The 27,412-nt window shown below is 46.5% G+C and overlaps 1 protein-coding gene across 4 annotated transcripts in view; it reads right to left on the reverse strand.

Annotated features, from left to right (window-relative positions):
• The window catches only part of WBP1L (WW domain binding protein 1 like), a 92,933-nt gene that overhangs the window by 14,374 nt on the left and 51,147 nt on the right, over positions 1-27,412 (reverse strand). For all 4 annotated transcript variants that reach the window (XM_048858175.2, XM_048858178.2, XM_048858177.2 and 1 more), the window contains exon 2: positions 24,355-24,457. In XM_048858175.2, coding sequence (XP_048714132.1) covers positions 24,355-24,457 — 103 coding nt within the window. The remainder of the gene's footprint in view (positions 1-24,354; positions 24,458-27,412) is intronic.

Raw genomic sequence — 27,412 nt, forward strand, 5'->3', positions numbered from 1 at the left:
AAAACCCACAGAAATGAAAAATGATGAGAGAATGATCTATTGGTTGACCGGTGGCGATCCTGAGCTGGCAAAGCACGGCTGAGCACAGTGGCAGCAGCTGCGCTCCGAATCTGGAGAAACATTCATGGATTCCAAGGCCAGAGGAACCATTATGATCATCTAGTCTGACCTCCTGTATAACGCAGGTCACTGACCTTCCCCAAAATAATTCCTAGAGCAGAGCTTTTAGAACCACCACCAAACCTGTAAGTGTGGCCTGCATTTTGTTTCCTACCCTTGGAACATGAACACAAAAGAAAACGTGTTTTCCATTATGCACAGGATAAAATATACTTCTGGAGGGACTAAATAAAAGCCTTGCAAGTGTTGTTTTAAAGACAGAGAGAGCAAGTCTACCTCATACAAACAATGGGGGAGATATTCAACAGGCAAAATAGAAGTCTGGCACCCAACTCCCAATGAAAGTCAATACAAGTCAGGCACCTACCTGCCCTCTGTGCCTTTGAAAATCTTTCCCTGATGTGTTTCAACAACTTTCTCCCTCCCACGCGGAAGACACCTGCTGGCTTCATTTTGGGCTGATCAAAATTATCCTTCCAAGGAAGGTGATAAAAGAACAGGCAGGGATTAGGCTACCCTGAGATGGAAAGTGCCTTCTTTGGAAGAATGACCAATCACTTCTTGGCCTATTGGTCGATGGCATCAAGATCTTTCAAATAGACAGAAATGACAGAGCGGCTCATATTCTTCGTTAAAAAGATGTACAGGACAATCATTAAATTCACGGAAGTTTCTGAATATTTCTCAGTTTACTGAAACAGTTCTGTCAAAAACAGAGGCTGCCCTCATCTCAAAAAAGGTCTGCCTCTGAGACATACTGGTGTCAACAGCAATCTGTGGAGGATATGGCAATAGTGATGCAATCAAAAGTGTTTATTGCATCAGTAACAGCCAGGGAGTTAAGTTTTTCCACAAGAGCTCTGTGCCACATAGTGTCAAAAGCTTTTATTAAAAGATATTAAAGACAATGACATTAGTTCCATACACAGCATCAAACACACTGTCCAGGTAACAACAGTATGAATTCTGAGCATAAGACAGCCAAAACAGGTGCCATACTAGGATTTTTGTGGGTGGAGGTTCTGCTCCCAATACAATCAAACCCTTTTCTGCTACACATCGGTATCTTTGGAGATAGAAATCAGGGATGGGATGGAACACCTACTCCTCCTAGGAAATAGTAACCACTTCAAAACTACCACTCTCAGAGTCAGTGTTCCCTATAAAATATTCTGGGCCAATGGCCATGGAATTGCTCAGATTTTTTTTTTTTAAAAGCCTAACCTATAACAACATTTCACCAAGAGGGGAAGAGGTCATTTTCTGTCTGACAACAGGAGGCACAAATACCATGTTCACCAAGGGCAACATTCCAAGCAAAGATTTCACTGAGGGAAGCTCCTTTTATCCAGTACAAAATGGAAAACATGTTTTCTTTCGTGTTCGTGTTGCAAGGGTAGGAACAGAATAATCTGCCCTAGAGATCACAGTAAACTTGGGTAAATGCCACTGTTCTGTTGGCAAGAAACTCACTAAGGCCAAGCCAAAAAACACCACAGAGTGCTTCTCTGTCTGACAAGCATGTTGGGTAATAATCTTGGCTTCACAATATCTGGTCCAAACAGGAGGGGATGTGGGGCAGTTTCACTGACTGAAAGGCATACTTCCAAGTAGCAACATCTTCCTCAAAGATGCTTGAATAAAAGCTAGTTGAAGGGTCAATATTTTTGTCACCCAAGAACAGGAGACCACTTTAATCAATGTTGCAAGCTTGGTGCACTGGAGTTTTGCAGATTGTGTCAGGAAAAGACATCTCTGATCACAAAGGCCATGTCAATATCCTGCCTTTTCAGAGAAGAAGCTGCTCCAAATCAGTGCTGTCTCTTAAGAAGGGATTATGAGGCTACTGACAATGTACGTTATCATACAACAGCTGAAGCTGCCAAATGTAACAAATATTTGTAGAGTGGAATAGTCAAAACTCCAACCCGTTTTGTTGCCCTCAGAGCTGCTGACTTGAACATGTGGCGATGGAAGTTAACTGCAGCTAATTCTTAGCCTCCTAGATGGTGGTGAATATACACATGCCGCAACTACTGTATAAAACCTGGACACAATAATACAATAATAAAAGACATAATAAACAGTTCTGAACATCCCTGCTTGTAGCTTCATCATCTTTCAACTAGAGTCAATATGAGGCAGCAAATCAGCAAACGCTATTTAAGTCTATGTCTCTGTCCTGGGGAAAGACTACCTAGAGATAAATAACTTCTTTATGCTCCAGATGAAATAACAATGCTAGAGGCCTAGTGAGGACCAGCCTAGGGCAACTGATCCCCAGTCTCTGTTACTAGAATACAAACAGCAAGTTGAACAATGGCCTCAAATGAATCCAAGGTGCACATCAAGTTTCAGAACATGTCCAGGCCACTGGAAAACCAACTCCAAGATAATATTTTACAGAGGCAAACCAAAGCGGTGAGAGGTGCAGAAGAAGGTCAGAGGTAAAATGACCACAGGAGGTATGTCTACATTGCAATTAAAAACCTGCAGCTGGCCCATGCCTGCTGACTCAGGCTAGCCAGACTCGGGCTAAGGGGATGATTAATTGTGGTAAAGATGTTCAGGTTTGGGCTGGAGTCTAGGCTCTAGGACCCTGCAAGGTGGGAGGGTCCCAGAGCTCAAACTGCAGCCTGAGCCCGTCTACACCGCAATTAAACATCCCCGTAATCTGAGCCCCTTAGTCCAAGTCAGCTGGCACAGGCCAGCCATGGGTGTCTAACTGTAGTGTAGACATACCCTAGGAAGGGTTCCTAAGGAACTATCCTGCCTTTCCTTGATGTTTAAGAGGTACTACATCAGAGGTGGGCAAACTACGGCCCGCGGGGTTACGTGCAGGCAGTGAGCTCCTGCCGCTCTGAGCAGCATGATAAGGGGGTGGTGGCAGCAAGCGCAGCGGTGGGGGGGTTGGGCAGGGGGCCCTGGGGGGGCAGTCAGGGGACAAGGAGCAGGGGAGGTTGGATGGGTTGGGAGTTCTGAGGGGGCGGGAAGTGGGAGAGGGCTGGGGCCAGGCTGTTTGGGGAGGCACAACCTTCCCTACCCAGCCCTCCATATAGTTTCGCACCCCAATGTGGCCCTGGGGCCAAAAAGTTTGCCCACCCCTGTACTAGATTATAATAGTCCAGACTAGGCAAGACTGCTGCTGCTCCTATATAATAAAGCAATCAGTAAAGAGGGCCAAAACCTCTGTACTGTATATTTCCTCCTCTACCCTTCTATCTGTGACTCTTACCAACCTACATTAAACAGCTTAAGATGATTTTGCCTTCTGAAACTGGCTATAAATGGTGAGAAAATAAGTGACAAAATTTCAGAAACATTAATAGTGACAAGTTTTTAATTTAATTTCTCCTTCTCTATTTTAGTCTAGGCTACCTAACAGCAGCAATGGATTGAAACACTCGCAGATACTGGAGCAGCAGAGCTATCAAAGGTACAGAGTAGGAGAGGCAAGCCAGATAAGGAGCTGAAAGAAAGGTAAGGTGTAGCAGAAAACTCTTTAAAGGAAAACAGACACAGTTATGCCGAAGGACAGCTGGGGGCGAAAACGAAAGAGGATAAATCAAAGGGAATGGGAGACTAAAACTCTTGGACATAAATCTCAGTTACAAATCCTCCCTGGAATATGCACGTGTTGCAGCATCGCAAAGGTTTTAGAAACTAACAGTCTCAGCACAAATATCCTGACTGAGGATTGTGTGTGTGTGTGTGTGCGCGCGCGCGCGTGTGTGTGTTGGGGGGAAACAACAACCCACTCTCAAGGTTCCCGGGAATGCATGCAGAGGGTTAGTGAGAACATGGTTCAGAACAGCAATAATATAAATGGTGCTGTCTGCAAACAGAGAACGTTTTTCATTTATAATCCTTCTCCCAGTGGCTGCATATTAAAGATTTGTTTTCTTTCAGAATTGAGGTGATCAGTATCACTGCTCAGGGGTAAAAACAGCAGAGGCAACTGAGAGGAAACACAGATCTAGATATAATTCTAACTGCCTAGAATTCTTACTTACTGAGCACCTATCTGTATAAAGTTCCATAGAATAAAACTGCCAGTAAAACACTATGGCTGCTCAGGTTTCAGAGTAGCAGCCGTGTTAGTCTGTATTCGCAAAATGAAAAGGAGTACTTGTGGCACCTTAGAGACTAACAAATTTATTTGAGCATAAGCTTTCAGTTTTTTCCACTGAATGCATCCGATGAAGTGAGCTGTAGCTCACAAAAGCTTATGCTCAAATAAATTTGTTAGTCTCTAAGCCCTGGTCTACAGTAGGACTTTAGGTCGAATTTAGCAGCATTAAATCGATGTAAACCTGCACCCGTCCACACAATGAAGCCCTTTATTTCGACTTAAAGGGCTCTTAAAATCGATTTCCTTACTCCACCCGACAAGTGGATTAGCGCTTAAATCGGCCTTGCCGGCTTGAATTTGGGGTACTGTGGACACAATTCGACGGTATTGGCCTCCGGGAGCTATCCCAGAGTGCTCCATTCTGACCGCTCTGGACAGCGCTCTCAACTCAGATGCACTGGCCAGGTAGACAGGAAAAGAACCGCGAACTTTTGAATCTCATTTCCTGTTTGGCCAGCGTGGCAAGCTGCAGGTGACCATGCAGAGCTCATCAGCAGAGGTGACCATGATGGAGTCCCAGAATTGCAAAAGAGCTCCAGCATGGACCGAACGGGAGGTACGGGATCTGATCGCTGTTTGGGGAGAGGAATCCGTGCTATTAGAACTCCGTTCCAGTTTTCGAAATGCCAAAACCTTTGTCAAAATCTCCCAGGGCATGAAGGACAGAGGCCTTAACAGGGACCCGAAGCAGTGCCGCGTGAAACTGAAGGAGCTGAGGCAAGCCTACCAGAAAACCAGAGAGACGAACGGCTGCTCCGGGTCAGAGCCCCAAACATGCCGCTTCTATGATGAGCTGCATGCCATTTTAGGGGGTTCAGCCACCACTACCCCAGCCGTGTTGTTTGACTCCTTCAATGGAGATGGAGGCAATATGGAAGCAGGTTTTGGGGATGAAGAAGATGATGAGGAGGAGGAGGTTGTAGATAGCTCACAGCAAGCAAGCAGAGAAACCGGTTTTCCCGACAGCCAGGAACTGTTTCTCACCCTGGACCTGGAGCCAGTACCCCCCGAACCCACCCAAGGCTGCCTCCTGGACCCAGCAGGTGGAGAAGGGACCTCTGGTGAGTGTACCTTTTAAAATACTATACATAGTTTAAAAGCAAGCATGTGAAAGGATTACTTTGCCCTGGCATTCGCGGTTCTCCTGGATGTACTCCCAAAGCCTTTGCAAAAGGTTTCTGGGGAGGGCAGCCTTATTGCATCCTTCATGGTAGGACACTTTACCACTCCAGGCCAGTAACACGTACTCAGGAATCATTATAGAACAAAGCATTGCAGTGTATGTTTGCTGGCATTCAAACAACATCCGTTTTTTATCTCTCTGTGTTATCCTCAGGAGAGTGAGATATAATTCATGGTCACCTGGTTGAAATAGAGTGCTTTTCTTCAGGGGACACTCAGAGGAGCCCATTCCTGCTGGGCTGTTTGCCTGTGGCTAAACAGAAATGTTCCCCGCTGTTAGCCTCGGGGAGGGGGGAGGGTTGAGAGGGTAGCCACGCGGTGGGGGGAGGCAAAATGCGACCTTGTAACGAAAGCACATGTGCTATGTATGTAATGTTAACAGCAAGGTTTACCCTGAAAGAGTGTAGCCACTGTTTTATAAAATGTGTCTTTTTAAATACCGCTGTCCCTTTTTTTTTCTCCACCAGCTGCATGTGTTTCAATGATCACAGGATCTTCTCCTTCCCAGAGGCTAGTGAAGCTTAGAAAGAAAAGAGTAAGTGGCGGGCTGAAGAGAGGGCTGAAGCTCAAATGTGGCAGCAGCGTGATGAGAGGAGGCAGGACTCAATGCTGAGGCTGCTGGAGGACCAAACCAGTATGCTCCAGTGTATGGTTGAGCTGCAGCAAAGGCAGCTGGAGCACAGACTGCCACTGCAGCCCCTCTGTAACCAACCACCCTCCTCCCCAAGTTCCATAGCCTCCACACCCAGACGCCCAAGAACGCGGTGGGGGGGGCCTCTGGCCAACCAGCCACTCCACCACAGAGGATTGCCCAAAAAAAAAGAAGGCTGTCATTCAATAAATTTTAAAATTGTAAACTTTTAAAGTGCTGTGCGGCATTTTCCTTCCCTCCTCCACCACCCCTCCTGGGCTACCTTGGTAGTCATCCCCCTATTTGTGTGATGAATGAATAAAGAATGCATGAATGTGAAGCAACAATGACTTTATTGCCTCTGCAAGCGGTGATTGAAGGGAGGAGGGGCGGGTGGTTAGCTTACAGGGAAGTAGAGTGAACCAAGGGGCGGAGGGTTTCATCAAGGAGAAACAAACAGAACTTTCACACCGTAGCCTGGCCAGTCATGAAACTGGTTTTCAAAGCTTCTCTGATGCGTACCGCGCCCTCCTGTGCTCTTCTAACCGCCCTGGTGTCTGGCTGCGCGTAACCAGCAGCCAGGCGATTTGCCTCAACCTCCCACCCCGCCATAAACGTCTCCCCCTTACTCTCACAGATATTGTGGAGCACACAGCAAGCAGTAATAACAGTGGGAATATTGGTTTTGCTGAGGTCTAAGCGAGTCAGTAAACTGCGCCAGCGCGCCTTTAAACGTCCAAATGCACATTCTACCACCATTCTGCACTTGCTCAGCCTATAGTTGAACAGCTCCTGACTACTGTCCAGGCTGCCTGTGTATGGCTTCATGAGCCATGGCATTAAGGGGTAGGCTGGGTCCCCAAGGATAACTATAGGCATTTCAACATCCCCAACGGTTATTTTCTGGTCTGGGAATAAAGTCCCTTCCTGCAGCTTTTGAAACAGACAAGAGTTCCTGAAGATGCGAGCGTCATGTACCTTTCCCGGCCATCCCACGTTGATGTTGGTGAAACGTCCCTTGTGATCCACCAGAGCTTGCAGCACTATCGAAAAGTACCCCTTGCAGTTTATGTACTTGGTGGCTTGGTGCTCCGGTGCCAAGATAGGGATATGGGTTCCATCTATGGCCCCACCTCAGTTAGGGAATCCCATTGCAGCAAAGCCATCCACTATGACCTGCACATTTCCCAGGGTCACTACCCTTGATATCAGCAGATCTTTGATTGCGTGGGCTACTTGCATCACAGCAGCCCCCACAGTAGATTTGCCCAGTCCAAATTGATTCCCAACTGACCGGTAGCTGTCTGGCGTTGCAAGCTTCCACAGGGCTATCGCCACTCGCTTCTCAACTGTGAGGGCTGCTCTCATCTTGGTATTCATGCGCCTCAGGGTAGGGGAAAGCAAGTCACAAAGTTCCATGAAAGTGCCCTTACGCATGCGAAAGTTTCACAGCCACTGGGAATCGTCCCAGACCTGCAACACTATGCGGTCCCACCAGTCTGTGCTTGTTTCCCGAGCCCAGAATCGGCGTTCCACAGCATGAACCTGCCCCATTAGCATCATGATGCATGCACTGGCAGGGCCCATTATTTCAGAGAAATCTGTGTCCATGTCCTGATCACTCACGTGACCGCGCTGACGTCGCCTCCTCACCTGGTATCGCTTTGCCCGGTTCTGGTGCTGCATATACTGCTGGATAATGTGTGTGGTGTTTAATGTGCTCCTAATTGCCAAAGTGAGCTGAGCGGCCTCCATGCTTGCCTTGGTATGGCGTCCGCACAGAAAAAAGGCGCGGAACGATTGTCTGCCGTTGCTCTGACGGAGGGAGGGGCGACTGACGACACGGCTTACAGGGTTGGCTTCAGGGAGCTAAAATCAACAAAGGGGGTGTCTTTACATCAAGGAGTATTTCAGGCAGGACGTCACCGAGGGTTCCAATAAGAAATGGTGCACCTAAGTTATTGTTCTTATTGGAACGAGGAGGTTAGCCTGGCCTCTGATTGATACATGGCTAGATTTACCTCGCTGCACCTTCTCTGTGAGTGACTGCAGTGTGACCCAGAGGAATGAGTCCCCTAGACAGGGGAGGAGGCAAATGAGTACAAAACAAATCTGGTCTATTTCTTGTTTTGATCCACTCCATCTATCTTTTACATCTTTGGCTGGCAGCAGACGGTGCAGAAGGACTGCATGCCATCCACATCTCATGGCTGCTCGGCAGAAGATGGTACAGTATGACTGCTAGCCATCTTCATCTCTTGCCTGCCCGGCAGAAGATGGTACAGTACGACTGCTAGCAATCCGTATCGCCTGCCTGCTCACCATAAGACGGTTCAATAGGACTGACTGCAGGACTAAAGAGAATGACCTGCTCAAGTCACTCCAAATTTAGTTCCTGCGCCCATGTCTGTCCAGGCGCTCCCAGCCAACGTGGCCAGGAGCACCTCGGACATGACGATGACGGCTACCAGTTGTACTGTACCGTCTGCTGCCACAAGGCAAGGGGTTGCTGCTACTGTGTAGCAATGCCGTACCGCGTCTGCCAGCACCCAGGAGACATAGGGTGACGATTACCTGAGCGGGCTTCATGCTTGCCGTGGTATGGCGTCTTTACAGGTAACTCAGGAAAAAAGGCGCGAAACGATTGTCTGCCCTTGCTTTCACGGAAGGAGGGAGGGAACGGGGGCCTGACGATATGTACCCAGAACCACCCGCAACAATGTTTAGCCCCATCAGGCATTGGGATCTCAACCCAGAATTCCAATGGGCAGCGGAGACTGCGGGATAGCTATCCACAGTGCAATGCTCCAGAAGTCGACTTTAGCCTCGGTACTGTGGAAGCACTCTGCCGAGTTAATGCACTTAAAGCATTTTCTGTGGGGACACACACACTCGAATATATAAAACCGATTTCTAAAAAACCGACTTCTATAAATTCGACCTTATTCCGTAGTGTAGACAATCCCTAAGGTGCCACAAGTACTTCTTTTCTTACGGCTACTCAGTTAAGCACTCAAAAATGATGAAATGCCAAAATTAAGATTGCACATGCAACCTGACTCGGCTAATTGCGCACATGTGTTATGATTCATTCTTGTTACAATGAGGTTATTCTTCCAACGTACTGTATTTTCCTACTGCCCTAAGTTGTTGTTTTGGTTTGTTTTTTTTAAGCCCTTTAGGGACCCTTTGCCTTGTCAGGCATCAGACTCAGGGCATGTCTACACTTATTGTGGATCGATGTTGCAGCGATCGATCCACTGGGGGTCGATTTAGCCAGTGTAGTGAAGACCCGCTAAGTCGACCGCAGATCGCTCTCCCGTCAACTCTGGTACTCCACCAGAATGAGAAGCATAAGGTAAGTCGACAGGAGAGTTTCTCCCGTTGACCCAGCGCGGTTTAGACACCGCAATAAGTCAACCTAAGCTACGTGAGTAACGTAGCTGGAGTTGCATAACTTAGGTCGACTTAACCCCGTGGTGTAGACCTACCCTCAGACTTCAACTCCAGAAGGGATCATTGTGATCAGCTTGTCTGACATCCTGCACATCGCAGACCACAGAACCTCACCCACCCTCTCCTGTAATAGGCCCATAACCTCTGGCTGAGTTACTGATCTCCTCACATCTTGATTTAAAAATTGCAAGTTAGAGAGATTCCATCCTTTCCTCCAGTTCAAACACCAGCAAGTGACCCATGCCCCATGCTGTCCAAGAAGGCAAAAGCACCCCAGGGTCTCTGCCAATCTCACCTGGGGGAAAATTCCTTTCGGATCCCAAATGTGTTAGATCCTGAGCATGTGGGTGAGATTCACAAGACAGGCACCTGGGAAAGAATTCTCTGTAGTAACTCAGAACCCTCCCCATCTAGTGTCCCATTTCTGGCGGCTGGAGATATTTGCTAATAGTTACAGATAGGCCACATGCCATCACAGGCAACCACCATAAACTCAAACTCAGTCTTGAAACAAGTTAGGGTTTTTTGTCCCTACTACTACTTTTGGAAGGTTGTTCCAGAGTTTTACTCCTCTGATCGTTAGAAACCTTTGTCTAATTTCAAGCCTAAACTTAATAATGGCCAGTTTATATCCATTTCTTATTCTGCCAACATTGGCTCTTAACTTAAATAATTCCTATCCCTCTGATGTATTTATAGAGAGTAATCATATCTCCCCTCAGCCTTCGTTTGGTTAGGCAAAACAAGCCAAGCTCTTTGAGTCTCCTCTTATAAGACAGGTTTTCCATTCCTCTCATCATCCTAGTAGCCCTTCCCTGCACCTGTTCCAGTTTGAATTCATCTTTCTTAAACATGGGAGACCAGAATTGCATGCAGTATGCCAGATGAGGTCTCACCAGCCGCCTTGTATAATGGTGCTAATATTTCTCTCTCTCTACTGGCAATACCTTGTCTGATGGACCTAGGATTGAATTACTTTTTTTCCCACAGACGCATAACATTGGTGGCTCATAGTCATCCGGGGATCAACGAGTACACCCAGGTATTTCCTTTCTGTTGTTTCCAATGGCCATGTCCCCAGCTTGCAATAAAAATTCTTGTTTTTAGTCCCTAAATTGATGACCTCAGACTTTGCACTATTAAATTTCATCCCATTTCTATTCTGCCAGTTTTCAATTTTATCCAAATCTTCTTATGTGATATTCCAGTCCTCCCATGTATTGGCAATACCTCCCAACTTTGTGTCCTCCGCAAATATCATTAGCACACTTCCACATTTTGTGCCAAGGTCATTAATGAAAATGTTAAATAAGATTGGTCCCCAGACCAATCTAGTATCTGACTTTATTGACTCAATGACCAATAACTATTGAGGATGGTCGTGTGGTAAAAGCACAACGATAGGCGTCGGGAGACCTGAATTTGATTCCCAAAGCTGCTATACATTTCTTTTACTTTGGACCTGTCACAACTTCTGAGCCTCAATTTCCTCATCTGTAAAATGGCGATAACTACCTCATGTGTATCCTTTTCCTCCTTTCTCCATGCTCAAAGATGACATTTCAGCTTAAAAACATTCAAAAAATGTCACCTAGAGACAAAGGCCAAGCTCAGAAATTTCCAGCAAATTATAAGCAAATGAAAAGGGGATTAGAATGGATATTGTTAACAACCTATTTACAGTGGTTACTGCACTCTCACTATTTACCACTTGGCTAGCGCCTCCCATCTGGGGATTCCAAAAGCACTTTAAAAACATTAAGGCAATTCAACGCCTCTGCAACGTAGGTGTTCTCTCCATTTCAAATCCTCATCTAAAAGAAAGGACGGCTCTCTTCAGAGTGACATTCTCCCATTTCATTTTCTCCCTGTGCTTAGCAACAGATAATTCAGACTATATAGCTATATTTTTTTGGCACCAAGGCGTTCAAACTTTGTTTTACTAAGGGATGGGTGGGGAATCTGGACCAAGCTGTTATCTAATTTTAAACACAGCCCGTCCACCTGCTTGACATATCATGTTCTTTATTCCTCCACTCCACCCTTTAACAAAATAATACAATGATTTTGCTTCCTATTCTCTCCCTGTCCCCCCACACATACCATCATCTCCTTTAATTGGTTCATAACACCACATACTTCTCACTCCCATTTATTTCTAGAACTTTTCAGGCCCCTGATTTCTAAACCAAGGCTCCCTCCAAGTCCTGAAAGTGGAAAGAGAACCTGTTTACAGGAACTTCTCCCACTGCCCACAAGATGGGATCATATTACAGGAGGCACCTCCGGCTGGCCAGGACTAAGTTTCTTTCCATTCCAAAAAACATCCTCTCCTGACATCCCTCTCCCAAGGCACTGTGGTAAATAAATCAAGGATTTGTCTCAGCAAGACTGGCAAAGAGGCATGGAATTAGTTTTCAGATGCACAGGGGTGATGGAGGCCTGAACAATGTTCCCTGTAATTTTTTCCATTTATGTGCGGAATGAATTTTGTTACATGCACATGTGCGCCACCAGTAGAAACAAAAAATCTAGATATAATATATATTTTAAAAAAGTTACCATAGGGATAATTACTCCAGCCAGGACAGGTCAGACATTTTAGAACTCACTACTAAAGAATTAAATTTACGCAGCATAAGAGAAATAAAACTATGAAATGCATAGACCAGTCAAAAACTAAAACAACAGCACTTTGAAAGAATAAAATTACAGAGAATATGGCTATGTCTACACTACAGCTGGGATCGATGCTCTGAGATCGATCCACTGGCGGTCGATTTAGCAGGTCTAGTGAAGACCCACCAAATTGACAGCAGATTGCTCTCCAGTCAACTCCTGTACTCTACCCTTGAGAAGAAGAGTAAGGTAAGTTGATGGGAGATTTTCTCCCATCGACCCCCTGGAGACCCGCGGTAAATCATCCTAAAGTACGCCGACTCCAGCTATGTTATTCACATAGCTGGAGTTGTGTAGCATAGGTCGACTTACCATGGTAGTGTAGATATAGCCTTAATGTGCATTATAGGAAGTACAAAGAAGTAACAACAACATCACAAGTATGTGTTGCGAGGTGAGTGTGTGAGAGACAGAGTGCGTAAGTGTGCATAAGAGAGAGAAAGACAGCAACAGGAGTGTGTGAGACAGTATGCGTGTGCTGGTTTCTGGAGAAGTCTATAAAGAGACAGCACACAGTCTCTCAAGGCACTCACCTAAAGGCTCAGACCACAGCAGCTCTCCTGCTACTGAGCCCTGTTCCCTCACCCCCGCTCTATGGAGATGGGGTACATGGGGAAGGAGGAGGCAGGGGAAGGGGGACACCCTGACATCAGCACTCCCCCACACTCTGCACAGCAAGCAGGAGGGTCCTGGGAGCCTCCCTGTTACCTTCCCCAGGGAAAAGGGGCCAGGCGCTCCAAGGCAGAGGGCAGGAGTAACGCAGCTGCAGAGCAGTGAGGGGATGGAGCGCCTGAACACACGCCGCTCTGAGCGGCCCTTGATTCACTCCTGGGCGGCCACGTGACCGCGCAGCTTAGAGGGAACACAGGTCCTGAAAAGGTCAATATGAACTGAAACTTCTCTACAGCTATTTCAGTATATGGATTGCACTGGTTAACGTCAAAAGCTTTATCAAAATTTGCAATCAGCATAAAGCAAGCAACCACAGTTTAAAATGGCAATTTAACCATTCATTATTAAAAATTAATATGAGTCCCCATGCTGGCTGTGTGGAGAGCAAAGCTGTTGCCATGCATGAAATGGCTGTTAAGAACTGTGACAAAATTCCTCCTCTAGCTTGGTGGGTCTTGCGCTTATTAGCAGATTTGCTTGCCTCAGAGATTCACGGCAGCCCTCAGTTTGGCCGTTTTCATGAACCCACAGTCCAGGTCAACTTCTCCTGTGTCTGACCAGGAGTTGGGAGGTTTGGGGGGAACCCGGGCCCACCCTCTACTCCGGGTTCCAGCCCAGGGCCCTGTGGAATGCAGCTGTCTAGAGCGCCTCCTGGAACAGCTGTGCGACAGCTACAACTCCCTGGGCTACTTCCCCATGGCCTCCTCCCAACACCTTCTTTATCCTCACCATAGGACCTTCCTCCTGGTGTCTGAAAATGCTTGTACACCTCAGTCCTCCAACAGTCCACGTTCTCACTCTCAGCTCCTAGCGCCTCTTGCTCCCAGCTCCTCACACGCACACCACAAACTGAAGTGAGCTCCTTTTTAAACCCAGGTGCCCTGATTAGCCTGCCTTGATTCTAGCAGCTTCTTGATTGGCTGCAGGTGTTCTAATCAGCCTGTCTGTCTTAATTGTTTCCAGAAGGTTCCTGATTGTTCTGGAACCTTCCCTGTTAACTTTACCCAGGGAAAAGGGACCTACTTAGCCTGGGGCTAATATATCTGCCTTCTATTACTCTCCTATAGCCATGTGGCCCAACCCTGTCACAGAACATAAGAATGGCTATACTGGGTCAGACCAAAGGTCCATCTAGCCCAGTATCCTGTCTACCAACAGCGGCCAATACCAGGTGCCCCAGACGGAGTGAACCTAACAGGCAATGATCAAGTGATCTCTCTCCTGCCATCCATCTCCACCCCCCGACAAACAGAGGCCAGGGACACCATTCCTTACCCATCCTGGCTAATAGCCATTAATGGACTTAACCTCCATGAATTTATCCAGTTCTCTTTTAAACCCTGTTACAGTCCTAGCCTTCACAACCTCCTCAGGCAAGGGGTTCCACAGGTTGACTGTGCGATGTGTGAAGAACTTCCTTTTATTTGTTTTAAACCTGCTACCCATTAATTTCATTTGGTGGCCCCCAGTTCTTATATTATGGGAACAAGTAAATAACTTTTCCTTATTCAGTTTCTCCACATCACTCATGATTTTATAGACCTCTATCATATCCCCCCTTAGTCTCCTCTTTTCCAAACTGAAAAGTCCTAGCCTCTTTAATCTCTCCTCATATGGGACCCGTTCCAAAACCCTAATCATTTTATTTGCCCTTTTCTGAACCTTTTCTAATGCCAGTATATCTTTTTTGAAATGAGGGGACCACATCTATACGCAGTATTCAAGATGTAGGCGTACCATGGATTTATATAAGGGCAATAAGATATTCTCTGTCTTATTCTCTATCACTTTTTAAAATGATTCCTAACATCCCGTTTGCTTTTTTGACGGCAGCTGCACACTGCATGGACGTCTTCAGAGAACTGTCCATGATGACTCCAAGATATTTCTCCTGATTAGCTGTAGCTAAATTAGCCCCCATGATATTGTATGTATAGTTGGGGTTATTTTTTTCCAATGTGCGTTACTTTACATTTATCCACCTTAAATTTCATTTGCCATTTTGTTGCCCAATCACTTAGTTTTGTGAGTTCTTTTTGAAGTTCTTCACAGTCTGCTTTGGTCTTAACTATCTCGAGCAGGTTAGTATCATCTGCAAACTTTGCCACCTCACTGTTTACCCCTTTCTCCAGATCATTTATGAATAAGTTGAATAGGACTGGTCCTAGGACTGACCCTTGGGGAACACCACTAGTTACCCCTCTCCATTCTGAAAATTTACCATTTATTCCTACCCTTTGTTCCGTCTTTTAGTCAGTTCTCAATCCATGAAAGGATCTTCCCTCTTATCCCATGACAACTTAATTTACGTAAGAGCCTTTGGTGACAGACCTTGTCAAAGGCTTTCTGGAAATCTAAGTACACTATGTCCACTGGATCCCCCTTGTCCACATGTTTGTTGACCCTCTCAAAGCCCTGGTCTACACTAGGACTTTAGGTCGAATTTAGCAGCGTTAAATCGATTTAAACCTGCACCCGTCCACACAATGAAGCCCTTTATTTCAACTTAAAGGGCTCTTAAAATCGATTTCCTTACTCCACCCCTGACAAGAGGATTAGCGCTTAAATCGACGTTGCCGGCTCGAATTTGGGGTACTGTGGACACAATTCGACGGTATTGGCCTCCGGGAGCTATCCCAGAGTGCTCCATTCTGACCGCTCTGGACAGCGCTCTCAACTCAGATGCACTGGCCAGGTAGACAGGAAAAGAACCGCGAACTTTTGAATCTCATTTCCTGTTTGGCCAGCGTGGCAAGCTGCAGGTGACCATGCAGAGCTCATCAGCACAGGTGACCATGATGGAGTCCCAGAATCGCAAAAGAGCTCCAGCATGGACCGAACGGGAGGTACGGGATCTGATCGCTGTTTGGGGAAAGGAATCCGTGCTATCAGAACTCCGTTCCAGTTTTCGAAATGCCAAAACCTTTCTGAAAATCTCCCAGGGCATGAAGGACAGAGGCCATAACAGGGACCCGAAGCAGTGCCGCGTGAAACTGAAGGAGCTGAGGCAAGCCTACCAGAAAACCAGAGAGGCGAACAGCCGCTCTGGGTCAGAGCCCCAAACATGCCGCTTCTATGATGAGCTGCATGCCATTTTAGGGGGTTCAGCCACCACTACCCCAGCCGTGTTGTTTGACTCCTTCAATGGAGATGGAGGCAACACGGAAGTAGGTTTTGGGGATGAAGAAGATGATGAGGAGGAGGAGGTTGTAGATAGCTCACAGCAAGCAAGTGGAGAAATCGGTTTTCCCGACAGCCAGGAACTGTTTCTCACCCTAGACCTGGAGCCAGTACCCCCCGAACCCACCCAAGGCTGCCTCCTGGACCCAGCAGGTGGAGAAGGGACCTCTGGTGAGTGTACCTTTTAAAATGCTATACATGGTTTAAAAGCAATCATGTGAAAGGATTACTTTGCCCTGGCATTTGCGGTTCTCCTAGATGTAGTCCTAAAGCCTTTGCAAAAGGTTTCTGGGGAGGGCAGCCTTATTTTGTCCTTCATGGTAGGACACTTTACCACTCCAGGCCAGTAACACGTACTCGGGAATCACTGTAGAACAAAGCATTGCAGTGTATGTTTGCTGGCATTCAACCAAAATCCGTTCTTTATCTCTCTGTGTTATCCTCAGGAGAGTGAGATATAATTCATGGTCACCTGGTTGAAATAGAGTGCTTTTCTTCAGGGGACACTCAGAGGAGCCCATTCCTGCTGGGCTGTTTGCCTGTGGCTAAACAGAAATGTTCCCCGCTGTTAGCCACAGGGAGGGGAGAAGGTTGAGGGGGTAGTCACGCGGTGGGGGGAGGCAAAATGCGACCTTGTAACGAAAGCACATGTGCTATGTATGTAATGTTAACAGCAAGGTTTACCCTGAAAGAGTGTAGCCACTGTTTTATAAAATGTGTCTTTTTAAATACCGCTGTCCCTTTTTTTTTTCTCCACCAGCTGCATGTGTTTCAATGATCACAGGATCTTCTCCTTCCCAGAGGCTAGTGAAGCTTAGAAAGAAAAAAAAACGCACTCGCGATGAAATGTTCCCCGAGCTCATGCTGTCCTCCCACACTGACAGAGCACAGACAAATGCGTGGAGGCAAATAATGTCAGAGTGCAGGAAAGCACAAAATGACCGGGAGGAGAGGTGGAGGGCTGAAGAGAGTAAGTGGCGGGCTGAAGAGAGGGCTGAAGCTCAAAGGTGGCGGCAGCGTGATGAGAGGAGGCAGGATTCAATGCTGAGGCTGCTGGAGGACCAAACCAGTATGCTCCAGTGTATGGTTGAGCTGCAGCAAAGGCAGCTGGAGCACAGACTGCCACTGCTGCCCCTCTGTAACCAACCACCCTCCTCCCCAAGTTCCATAGCCTCCACACCCAGACGCCCAAGAACGTGGTGGGGGGGCCTCCGGCCAACCAGCCACTCCACCACAGAGGATTGCCCAAAAAAAAGAAGGCTGTCATTCAATAAATTTTAAAGTTGTAAACTTTTAAAGTGCTGTGCTTAAAGTGCTGTGTGGCATTTTCCTTCCCTCCTCCACCACCCCTCCTGGGCTACCTTGGTAGTCATCCCCCTATTTGTGTGATGAATGAATAAAGAATGCATGACTGTGAAGCAGCAATGACTTTATTGCCTCTGCAAGCGGTGATTGAAGGGAGGAGGGGCGGGTGGTTAGCTTACAGGGAAGTAGAGTGAACCAAGGGGCGGAGGGTTTCATCAAGGAGAAACAAACAGAACTTTCACACCGTAGCCTGGCCAGTCATGAAACTGGTTTTCAAAGCTTCTCTGATGCGTACCGCGCCCTCCTGTGCTCTTCTAACCGCCCTGGTGTCTGGCTGCGCGTAACCAGCAGCCAGGCGATTTGCCTCAACCTCCCACCCCGCCATAAGCGTCTCCCCCTTACTCTCACAGATATTGTGGAGCACACAGCAAGCAGTAATAACAGTGGGAATATTGGTTTTGCTGAGATCTAAGCGAGTCAGTAAACTGCGCCAGCGCGCCTTTAAACGTCCAAATGCACATTCTACCACCATTCTGCACTTGCTCAGCCTGTAGTTGAACAGCTCCTGACTACTGTCCAGGCTGCCTGTGTACGGCTTCATGAGCCATGGCATTAAGGGGTAGGCTGGGTCCCCAAGGATAACTGTAGGCATTTCAACATCCCCAACAGTTATTTTCTGGTCTGGGAATAAAGTCCCTTCCTGCAGCTTTTGAAACAGACAAGAGTTCCTGAAGATGCGAGCATCATGTACCTTTCCCGGCCATCCCACGATGATGTTGGTGAAACATCCCTTGTGATCCACCAGAGCTTGCAGCACTATCGAAAAGTACCCCTTGTGGTTTATGTACTCAGCGGCTTGGTGCTCCGGTGCCAAGATAGGGATATGGGTTCCGTCTATAGCCCCACCACAGTTAGGGAATCCCATTGCAGCAAAGCCATCCACTATGACCTGCACATTTCCCAGGGTCACTACCCTTGATATCAGCAGATCTTTGATTGCGTGGGCTACTTGCATCACAGCAGCCCCCACAGTAGATTTGCCCAGTCCAAATTGATTCCCAACTGACCGGTAGCTGTCTGGCGTTGCAAGCTTCCACAGGGCTATCGCCACTCGCTTCTCAACTGTGAGGGCTGCTCTCATCTTGGTATTCATGCGCTTCAGGGCAGGGGAAAGCAAGTCACAAAGTTCCATGAAAGTGCCCCTACGCATGCGAAAGTTTCGCAGCCACTGGGAATCGTCCCAGACCTGCAACACTATGCGGTCCCACCAGTCTGTGCTTGTTTCCCGAGCCCAGAATCGGCGTTCCACAGCATGAAGCTGCCCCATTAGCACCATGATGCATGCATTGTCAGGGCCCATGCTTTCAGAGAAATCTGTGTCCATGTCCTGATCACTCACGGGACCGCGCTGACGTCGCCTCCTCGCCCGGTATCGCGTTGCCATGTTCTGGTGCTGCATATACTGCTGGATAATGCGTGTGGTGGTTAATGTGCTCCTAATTGCCAAAGTGAGCTGAGCGGCCTCCATGCTTGCCTTGGTATGGCGTCCGCACAGAAAAAAGGCGCGGAACGATTGTCTGCCGTTGCTCTGACGGAGGGAGGGGCGACTGACGACACGGCTTACAGGGTTGGCTTCAGGGAGCTAAAATCAACAAAGGGTGTGCCTGTACATCAAGGAGTATTTCAGGCAGGACTGCACGGAGGGTTCCAATAAGAAATGGTGCACCTAAGTTATCGTTGTTATTGGAACAAGGAGGTTAGCCTGGCCTCTGATTGATACATGGCTAGATTTACCTCGCTGCACCTTCTCTGAGTGACTGCAGTGTGATCTAGACAGGGGAGGAGGCAAATGAGTACAAAACAAATCTGGTCTATTTCTTGTGCTGACCCACTCCATCTATCTTTTACATCTTTGGCTGGCAGCAGACGGTGCAGAAGGACTGCATGCCATCCACATCTTATGGCTGCTCGGCAGAAGATGGTACAGTACGACTGCTAGCCATCTTCATCTCTTGCCTGCCTGGCAAAAGATGGTACAATACGACTGCTAGCAATCCTCATCTCTTGCCTGCCTGGCAGAAGATGGTACAGTACGACTGCTAGCAGTCCGTATCGCCTGCCTGCTCACCATAAGACGGTTCAATAGGACTGACTGCAGGACTAAAGAGAATGACCTGGTCAAGTCACTCCAAATGTAGTCCCTGCGCCCATGTCTGCCCAGGCGCTCCCAGCCGACGTGGCCAGGAGCACCTCGGACACGACGAGGACGACTACCAATCGTATTGCACCGTCTGCTGCCAGAAGGCAATGGGTTGCTGCTACTGTGCAGCAAAGCCGTACCGCGTCTGCCAGCACCCAGGAGACATAGGGTGACCGTTACCTGAGCTGGCTCCATGCTTGCCGTGGTATGGCGTCTGCACAGGTAACTCAGGAAAAAAGGCGCGAAATGATTGTCTGCCCTTGCTTTCACGGAGGGAGGGAGGGAACGGGGGCCTGACGACACGTACCCAGAAGCAACCGCGACAATGTTTTAGCCCCATCAGAGTGCTCCATTGTGACTGCTCTGGACAGCACTCTCAGATGCCCGATTGTTTGCCATTGCTCTGACGCTGGGAGGGGCGCTTACAGGGTTGGCTTCAGGGAGCTAAAATCAACAAAGGGGGTGGCTTTACATCAAGGAGTATTTCAGGCAGGACTTCACGGAGGGTTCCAATAAGAAATGGTGCACCTAAGTTATTGTCCTTATTGGAACAAGAAGGTTAGCCTGGCCTCTGATTGATACATGGCTAGATTTACCTCGCTGCACCTTCTCTGTGAGTGACTGCAGTGTGACCCAGAGGAATGAGTCCCCTAGACAGGGGAGGGGGGGAAGCAAATGAGTACAAAACAAATCTGGTCTATTTCTTGTTTTGATCCACTCCATCTATCTTTTACATCTTTGGACGGCAGCAGACGGTGCAGAAGGACTGCATGCCATCCACATCTCATGGCTGCTCGGCAGAAGATGGTACAGTACGACTGCTAGCAGTCCGTATCGCCTGCCCGCTCACCATAAGACGGTTCAATAGGACTGACTGCAGGACTAAAGAGAATGACCTGCTCAAGTCACTCCAAATTTAGTCCCTGCGCCCATGTCTGCCCAGGCGCTCCTGATCGACCTCACAGAGGCAACCAGGAGCACCTCAGACATGACGATGACGGCTACCAGTCGTACTGTACCGTCTGCTGCCACAAGGCAAGGGGTTGCTGCTACTGTGTAGCAATGCCGTACCGCGTCTGCCAGCACCCAGGAGACATAGCGTGACGGTTACCTGAGCGGGCTCCATGCTTGCCGTGGTATGGCGTCTGCACAGGTAACTCAGGAAAAAAGGCGCGAAATGATTGTCTGCCCTTGCTTTCACGGGGGGAGGGAGGGAGCGGGGGGCTGACGATATGTACCCAGAACCACCCGCAACAATGTTTTAGCCCCATCAGGCATTGGGATCTCAACCCAGAATTCCAATGGGCAGCGGAGACTGCGGGAACTGTGGGATAGCTACCCACAGTGCAACGCTCCGGAAGTCGACTCTAGCCTCGGTACTGTGGAAGCGCTCCGCCGAGTTAATGCACTTAATGCACTTAGAGCATTTTCTGTGGGGACACACACACTCGAATATATAAAACCGATTTCTAAAAAACCGACTTCTATAAATTCGACCTAATTTCGTAGTGTAGACATACCCAAAGAGCTCAACAGATTAGTAAGACACGATCTCCCTTTATAGAAACCATGTTGACTTTTGAGCAACAATTTATGTTCTTCCATGTGTCTGACAATTTTATTCTTTACTATTGTTTCAACTAATTTGCCCGGTACTGACATGAGACTTACCGGTCTGTAACTGCCAGGATCACCTCTAGAGCCCTTCTTAAATATTGGAATTACATTAGGAATCTTCCAGTCATTGGGTACACTAGCTGATTTAAAGGACAGGTTACAAACCATAGTTAATAGTTCTGCAATTTCACATTTGAGTTCTTTCAGAACTCTTGGGTGAATGCCATCTGGTCCCAGGGACTTGTTACTGTAAAGTTTCTCAGTTAATTCCAAAACCTCCTCTTGTGACACTTCAATCTGTGACAATTCCTCAGATCTGTCACTTACAAAAGACGGCTCAGGTTTGGGAATCTCCCTAACATCCTCAGCCATGAAGACTGAAGCAAAGAATTCATTTAGTTTCTCTGCAATGACATTATCATCTTTAAGTTGCTTTCCATATGGGAGAGACAAGCTTTCAAGCTTAGAGCTCAAATGCTTGTCTCTCTCACCAGCACAAATTGGTCCAATAAAAGATATTACCTCGCCCACCTTGTCGCTCTTAAATCCTGAGACCAACAGGGCTTCAACACCACCACTGCTTTCCATATTGTCATTTAACTACCCATAACAATTATATAGCACCTCTCATCTTGAAGGATCTCAAAGCGCTTCACGAGATATACTTACCCAGGGTCCTGCTGTTCTGTGATTTCTGTGGCAATGGATGAAGTCTATAGATGCAGAGCTGGGCTCCAGAATCTGAACTTTCATTTAAAAAAAAATTGTTCCCATGGATGCAAAGAAACCCTTGAAAAATGTAAACTGAAGTGATATCTGCCTGGGCCTGCAGCCAACCTGAAGTAACAGCTCTGAGGCAGGAGTTGCCCCATTGAGATAAACTGGGCAAGCCTCAAATCTAAAAATGCCAGTTTGAATCCCTATATTGTTACCTATTCCCCAATGAACACTTTAGCACATATATCCAGTTAATGAGTTTACTCACCCCATAATCTTCAACTGCCTTCCTCATTTTCCCCAGCCAAATGTCCCAAATATTTGGATCCCAGATACCTAATTCTTCAGATTTCCTGACTACTTTTATGATGCAGTGAGACACTGTCAATGCAAAGAACTGTCACATACTGATGATGTGGGCTCAGTGTAAAATAAACTGAGTTTAATATTAAAAAAATAACAGACACTACTATGCTGATTGCATTGTTTGCTTTCACTTCAGTACAGTCTCCATTTTAAAACATAAGAAGCTGTCTTCTGATTTCCATATTTCTTCCAAAGAGCAGCTGTATTCAAGGGCCCTGTTGCAAAATTTAGGTCCAACAAATTTCCAGACAAAGGACGAAGCATCAGGAATTACTGCCGTTGAATCTGGAGAGATTGGAACTCTTCATGTTTGTGTTACTACACTTTACATAAGTATCTCACTGTGGGAAACTCAGACTGCCAGTATCAGAGGGATTAAGAAGTAGGTACAACAGTTACATAAAAGCAACAAGACTACAGGGTGTGGCGATGAACAGTATCAGCACATTAGAGACGGGTGATCAGTTCACAACAGTTCCAGAGGGTTTGTGCACAGGCCCTCCTTTCTACCCAACCCCTTGGTATTCTAGAAATACACAGAATATCACCACCCCATTTCTTGCGTTGTATTAGGTAGAGTGATCATTCTTACTTCCTGTCCTTTGAGCCTCCCTTTTCCCCTACACCTCTGATAAGAATCCTGCTATCTGGTATCAGCTTCTCTCTGTTTGGTGCCCTCCAGCAATAGGCTAGTCTACACTGGGACCTTACATCGGCATAGCTATGTCTCTCGGGTGTATGAAAAATCCACATTCCTGAGAGATGTAGCTATGCTGTCTTAACCCCTGGTGTAGGTGACGACTAGGCCGACAGGAGAATTCTTCTGTTGATCTAGTCACTGCCTCTTGGGGAGGTGGATTACCTATACTGATGGGAGAACCCCTCCTGTTGGCATAGACAGTGTCTACACTGAAGTGTTACAGCGCCATTGTAGTGGTTTAAGTGTAAACACACTCTAAATCTGACATCTCCAGTCCTTGTGAGTCAGCAGATGTATTTGCAGCATAAAGGAATTCTTGCCTATATTTTGTCTTCTAATTGATTTGGAGGACATCTCAGCTCCTTAGGTAAAAAACTGAGCTAGCAAGGAGTGTAGACAACAGTGTATGTTAATCAGGGCCCTACAGACCTACTCTATATCCATGGAATCTGCCCAGAATCCATTCCTCACCAGAGGAATTGTGCTCCAAATCTGAACTTTTTAAAAAATAAGATGAAATTTCTAGTCCTGATGCTTAAGAAAACCTTATAAATAAGGCTACAATTATGTCAAGGAATCCGTGACTTCCAGAGATTTCCGGGACATTTCTCGCTTCAGTCCCAGGGCGGCTCTCAGCTGCTGCTAGCGGCGCCCCTCTCCCTCCCCGTGCAACTCCCAGCCACTGGGCAGCAGGGGGACCGGAAGCACCCAGCCTCTGCAAGGAGACCCCACACAACTGCTGCAGTGAGGCTCACAAGAGCTCCCAGCCACAGCAGCTGGCAAGGACCCCTGGAGCTGCCCAGCTGTGGTGGGCGTGGGAGAAGAGGACCCTGGAACTGCCCAGCCATTGCAGGTGCTGGACCTTCCTCCCTCCCCATTTTGTCACAGATATTTTTAGTAAGAGTCAGGGACAGGTCACAGGAGTCTGTGAATTTCTGGTTATTGCCCGGGACCTGTCCCTGACTTTTACTAAAAATATCCGAGACAAAATCTTAGTCTTACTTCTAAACAAAGTGAATCAAATGTAAACCAACCCAGTGTTGTACAGTACTTCTGTTGCAGATAGCCTAAAATAATGAAAGATAAAGCTGTGCTTATCTCTGAAGCCAAACAACTGCCTGAGCCAAATGGAGAAGGTTTTTTTGTTGCAAACTCCAAGTACTCTGTCATGGCTGTTGGTAGGAAGTACCACTGCCATTACACCAGAAGATGCCAGGTCCCTATTACCACAACGCTCTAGCCCAGCCCAAAGCAGGGATCCAGTTGTTGTCTCTGCTGCAGTACACCTGGATGGCAACATATAAAAGGAATTTAAGAAGGAAACCCAGAAGAAGGATCAGAAAGGCTCATGGTCATGCAGATTATGAAAGGAGTCTATAAAAAAAGGAAGGACTTACACCAGAGTTCATAGTAGTAGTTGCAACACTGTGACTGTCCACAACAGTGACCTGTTTCACATATATAACTTTGATTGTTGACACCCAGGCAAGTTTGCTTGTCCTAAAATTAAAAACAGAGACACACAAGTTACTAACATTATATTTTTAAAATATAACTATATAACGCCTTCCACACAAGGCTCTCAAAGCATTTTAAACACATGCATTAGATTTCTCAAGACACTAGTGAGGTACATAAGTATTAATGCAAATTTACACAAACAGAGAGAGAGCGAAAGCACTGCCCAAGTCTTCCATAGCTGAGAAGAGAACCCAGGTCTACCAACTGTACATGGTCCAATGCTTTAACAACTAGACTACATTGCCTTTTATTACACACCCTCCCATTCATTTTTAAGGTATCCTATTTTGTGCTCTGGACATTTTGTATATAGGAGAGAGAGATTTTGTTCCACATTTTACTTTGTTGTATTGCTGAGGCTGTGTGTCAAGCAGAGGAAATGCTTTATAAATAGAGAATGTTGTAATCTGAGTGAGAACTGCTTGAGTTTATTTAAATCCAAGTGGCAATTACGGTATATTCTTGTAAAATTCGGCTCTGAAATTATTCTCTTACCATTAGCAGCCTAGTTTATATAAAATCAGCTTTCCAGTAAAGCTGCTTCCTGGAAGCTTCAGCATTCTAGGAGTGGAGCCAAATCAGCTGTACTTTTATCACTTTGCAGTCCTCCCTCGCTGTGGTTCTCAATCTGCGGCCCAGGTAACACATTGTGGGCCGCATATGTGACCCACAATGACAAAAAGGTTGAGAACCACTGGTTTACGTGTTACTACAAATAGGACTACAAGCTTAAGTGATGTGTTTTCAAGTACACACCATAATAGGTGAAGAACATCAGTCATATTCTTGGTATTTACCAAGGCTAACAGGTTCACTAGATACCCTGTGTATTTTTTTATTCCTTCATTTTAGGGTTTGTTTGTTTTTTTAACCAAGTGATATTTCACTTTCATTGAACATACCACTTGGACCAATTATAGTTCATGTCAATGAAACCCCATCCGCTATTTTTTTTTTTTTAAAAAAGATGACATTCTATTTTTGGATTCAAGGAACATGTGAGTATCATTATTAAAACATTCCCACCCCTCCCACCAACCTAATCAAGAGTTAGCACACTCCACAAAAGTCACACTTCTGGCTTCAACTCCCCAAGTGCCTACATCGAAGTAGCAGTGTAGTTTCTAAAAGAAAAGCCTCCTACGTCCCCTTACACAGCAGAAAGAGCCCTCCTCCATTTCTTCCATAAGAAGAGTTCCCAGAAGCCTTCCAAACTGTAAAGGGGTTTTTGAGCATGTGCACAGCTTCATGAAAACAAAGAACAGTGTGCTACTTTCCCTTACTCTGAACTGGGGAAGAGGCCATGAAAAGATATCAGCAGCCCACCTGCTTAATAGGCAGAAACAGAGAGGGCTGCCTGTCCTGCTAGCTCTGCAGGGGCAGCAGAACCTTCTGCCAGACAGACCTCCCAAAGAGCTCGGCTGCAAGTGATTGCTTTTTCCACTCACAACCCCGCTGCTAGACTTGCTTTGAAATCAACCTTGTTCAATCATGAAGTATTAATGCAATTAAACAGTGTTAAAAAGTGCCACGTGTTTTACGTTCTTTATTGGAGGGAATTTTTTTTTTAAATGCTAGATGCAGAAAGCAGATGTCCCACACCTCGACAGGACGAAAAGTATAGAATCATAGAACCATAGAATATCAGGGTTGGAAGGGACCTCAGGAGGTCATCTAGTCCAACCCCCTGCTCAAAGCAGGACCAATCCCCAACTAAATCATCCCAGCTAGGGCTTTGTCAAGCCTGACCTTAAAAACTTCTAAGGAAGGAGATTCCACCACCTCCCTAGGTAACGCATTCCAGTGCTTCACCACCCTCCTAGTGAAAAAGTTTTTCCTAATATCCAACCTAAACCTCCCCCACTGCAACTTGAGACCATTACTCCTTGTTCTGTCATCAGCTACCACTGAGAACGGTCTAGATCCATCCTCTTTGGAACCCCCTTTCAGGTAGTTGAAAGCAGCTATCAAATCCCCCCTCATCCTTCTCTTCTGCAGACTAAACAATCCCATTTCCCTCAGCCTCTCCTCATAAGTCATGTGTTCCAGTCCCCTAACCATTTTTGTTGCCCTCCGCTGGACGTTTTCCAATTTTTCCACATCCTTCTTGTAGGTCTTTTCCACCTGTAATTTCTAAGATGATAGTCAAATGTTCAAGTCATTCTGCTGAGCTATCATAGAATTTTACATTTCAATGTCTTTAACCACAGCATTTGTTTCCCAAAGTGCAATTATGGTCAAGGAAATAACTAGAAATGGCACATCTCACAATGTCTCTGTGGCTAATGTATCCCAAGTCATATCTGTCCACTTACTAACCATTTTTTCCTCCTATTAGCCACGCAGCAACAATGCTATTGGAGAACGAACTAGATTCTTTCCTGGCTCATGCATCAACAGAATTGAGACTTAAGGTCTAACTGAAAAAACTGTAATACTGTTGATGATGCACAAGGAAGAAAATGCAGAACTTGATTTTCAGATCAGAAATTTGGGTTTGCAGCTCTGACAAACTCTAAAGCAACATTATTTGTGTCAACCAAACAACTATGAGTTAGAGTCAGAGATAGGCCAGAGCTGGAATCCCGCACTGTCATTTTAAATGTTGCTTTGCACCAGGATATACATTTCAAGGAATTAAATAGCATTTATTCCAATACATATTTTCTTCTGTTCAAAGTATAACATTCAAAGAGCAAAAATTAAGACTTTGCAGCAACCACCTGTAACAAAGATATAAACCTCCCTGGACAGTCTCACTTACTTAAAGCTCAATTTTGTTTTGGGGGATTTCATCATAAGTTGTTCAAACCACATCATCATCCCTCCGAGTTCCCTCACTGACACCCCCTTGTCTACAAAAAAGTCAAATTTAAGACAACTGCTCTTTCCAGCCCAACTCTGCACAATATCATCCTTGCCTACATGTACTTA

Source organism: Caretta caretta, chromosome 7 (genome assembly GCF_965140235.1).
Source record: "Caretta caretta isolate rCarCar2 chromosome 7, rCarCar1.hap1, whole genome shotgun sequence".
In the NCBI taxonomy this organism is placed as follows: Eukaryota; Metazoa; Chordata; order Testudines; family Cheloniidae; genus Caretta; species Caretta caretta.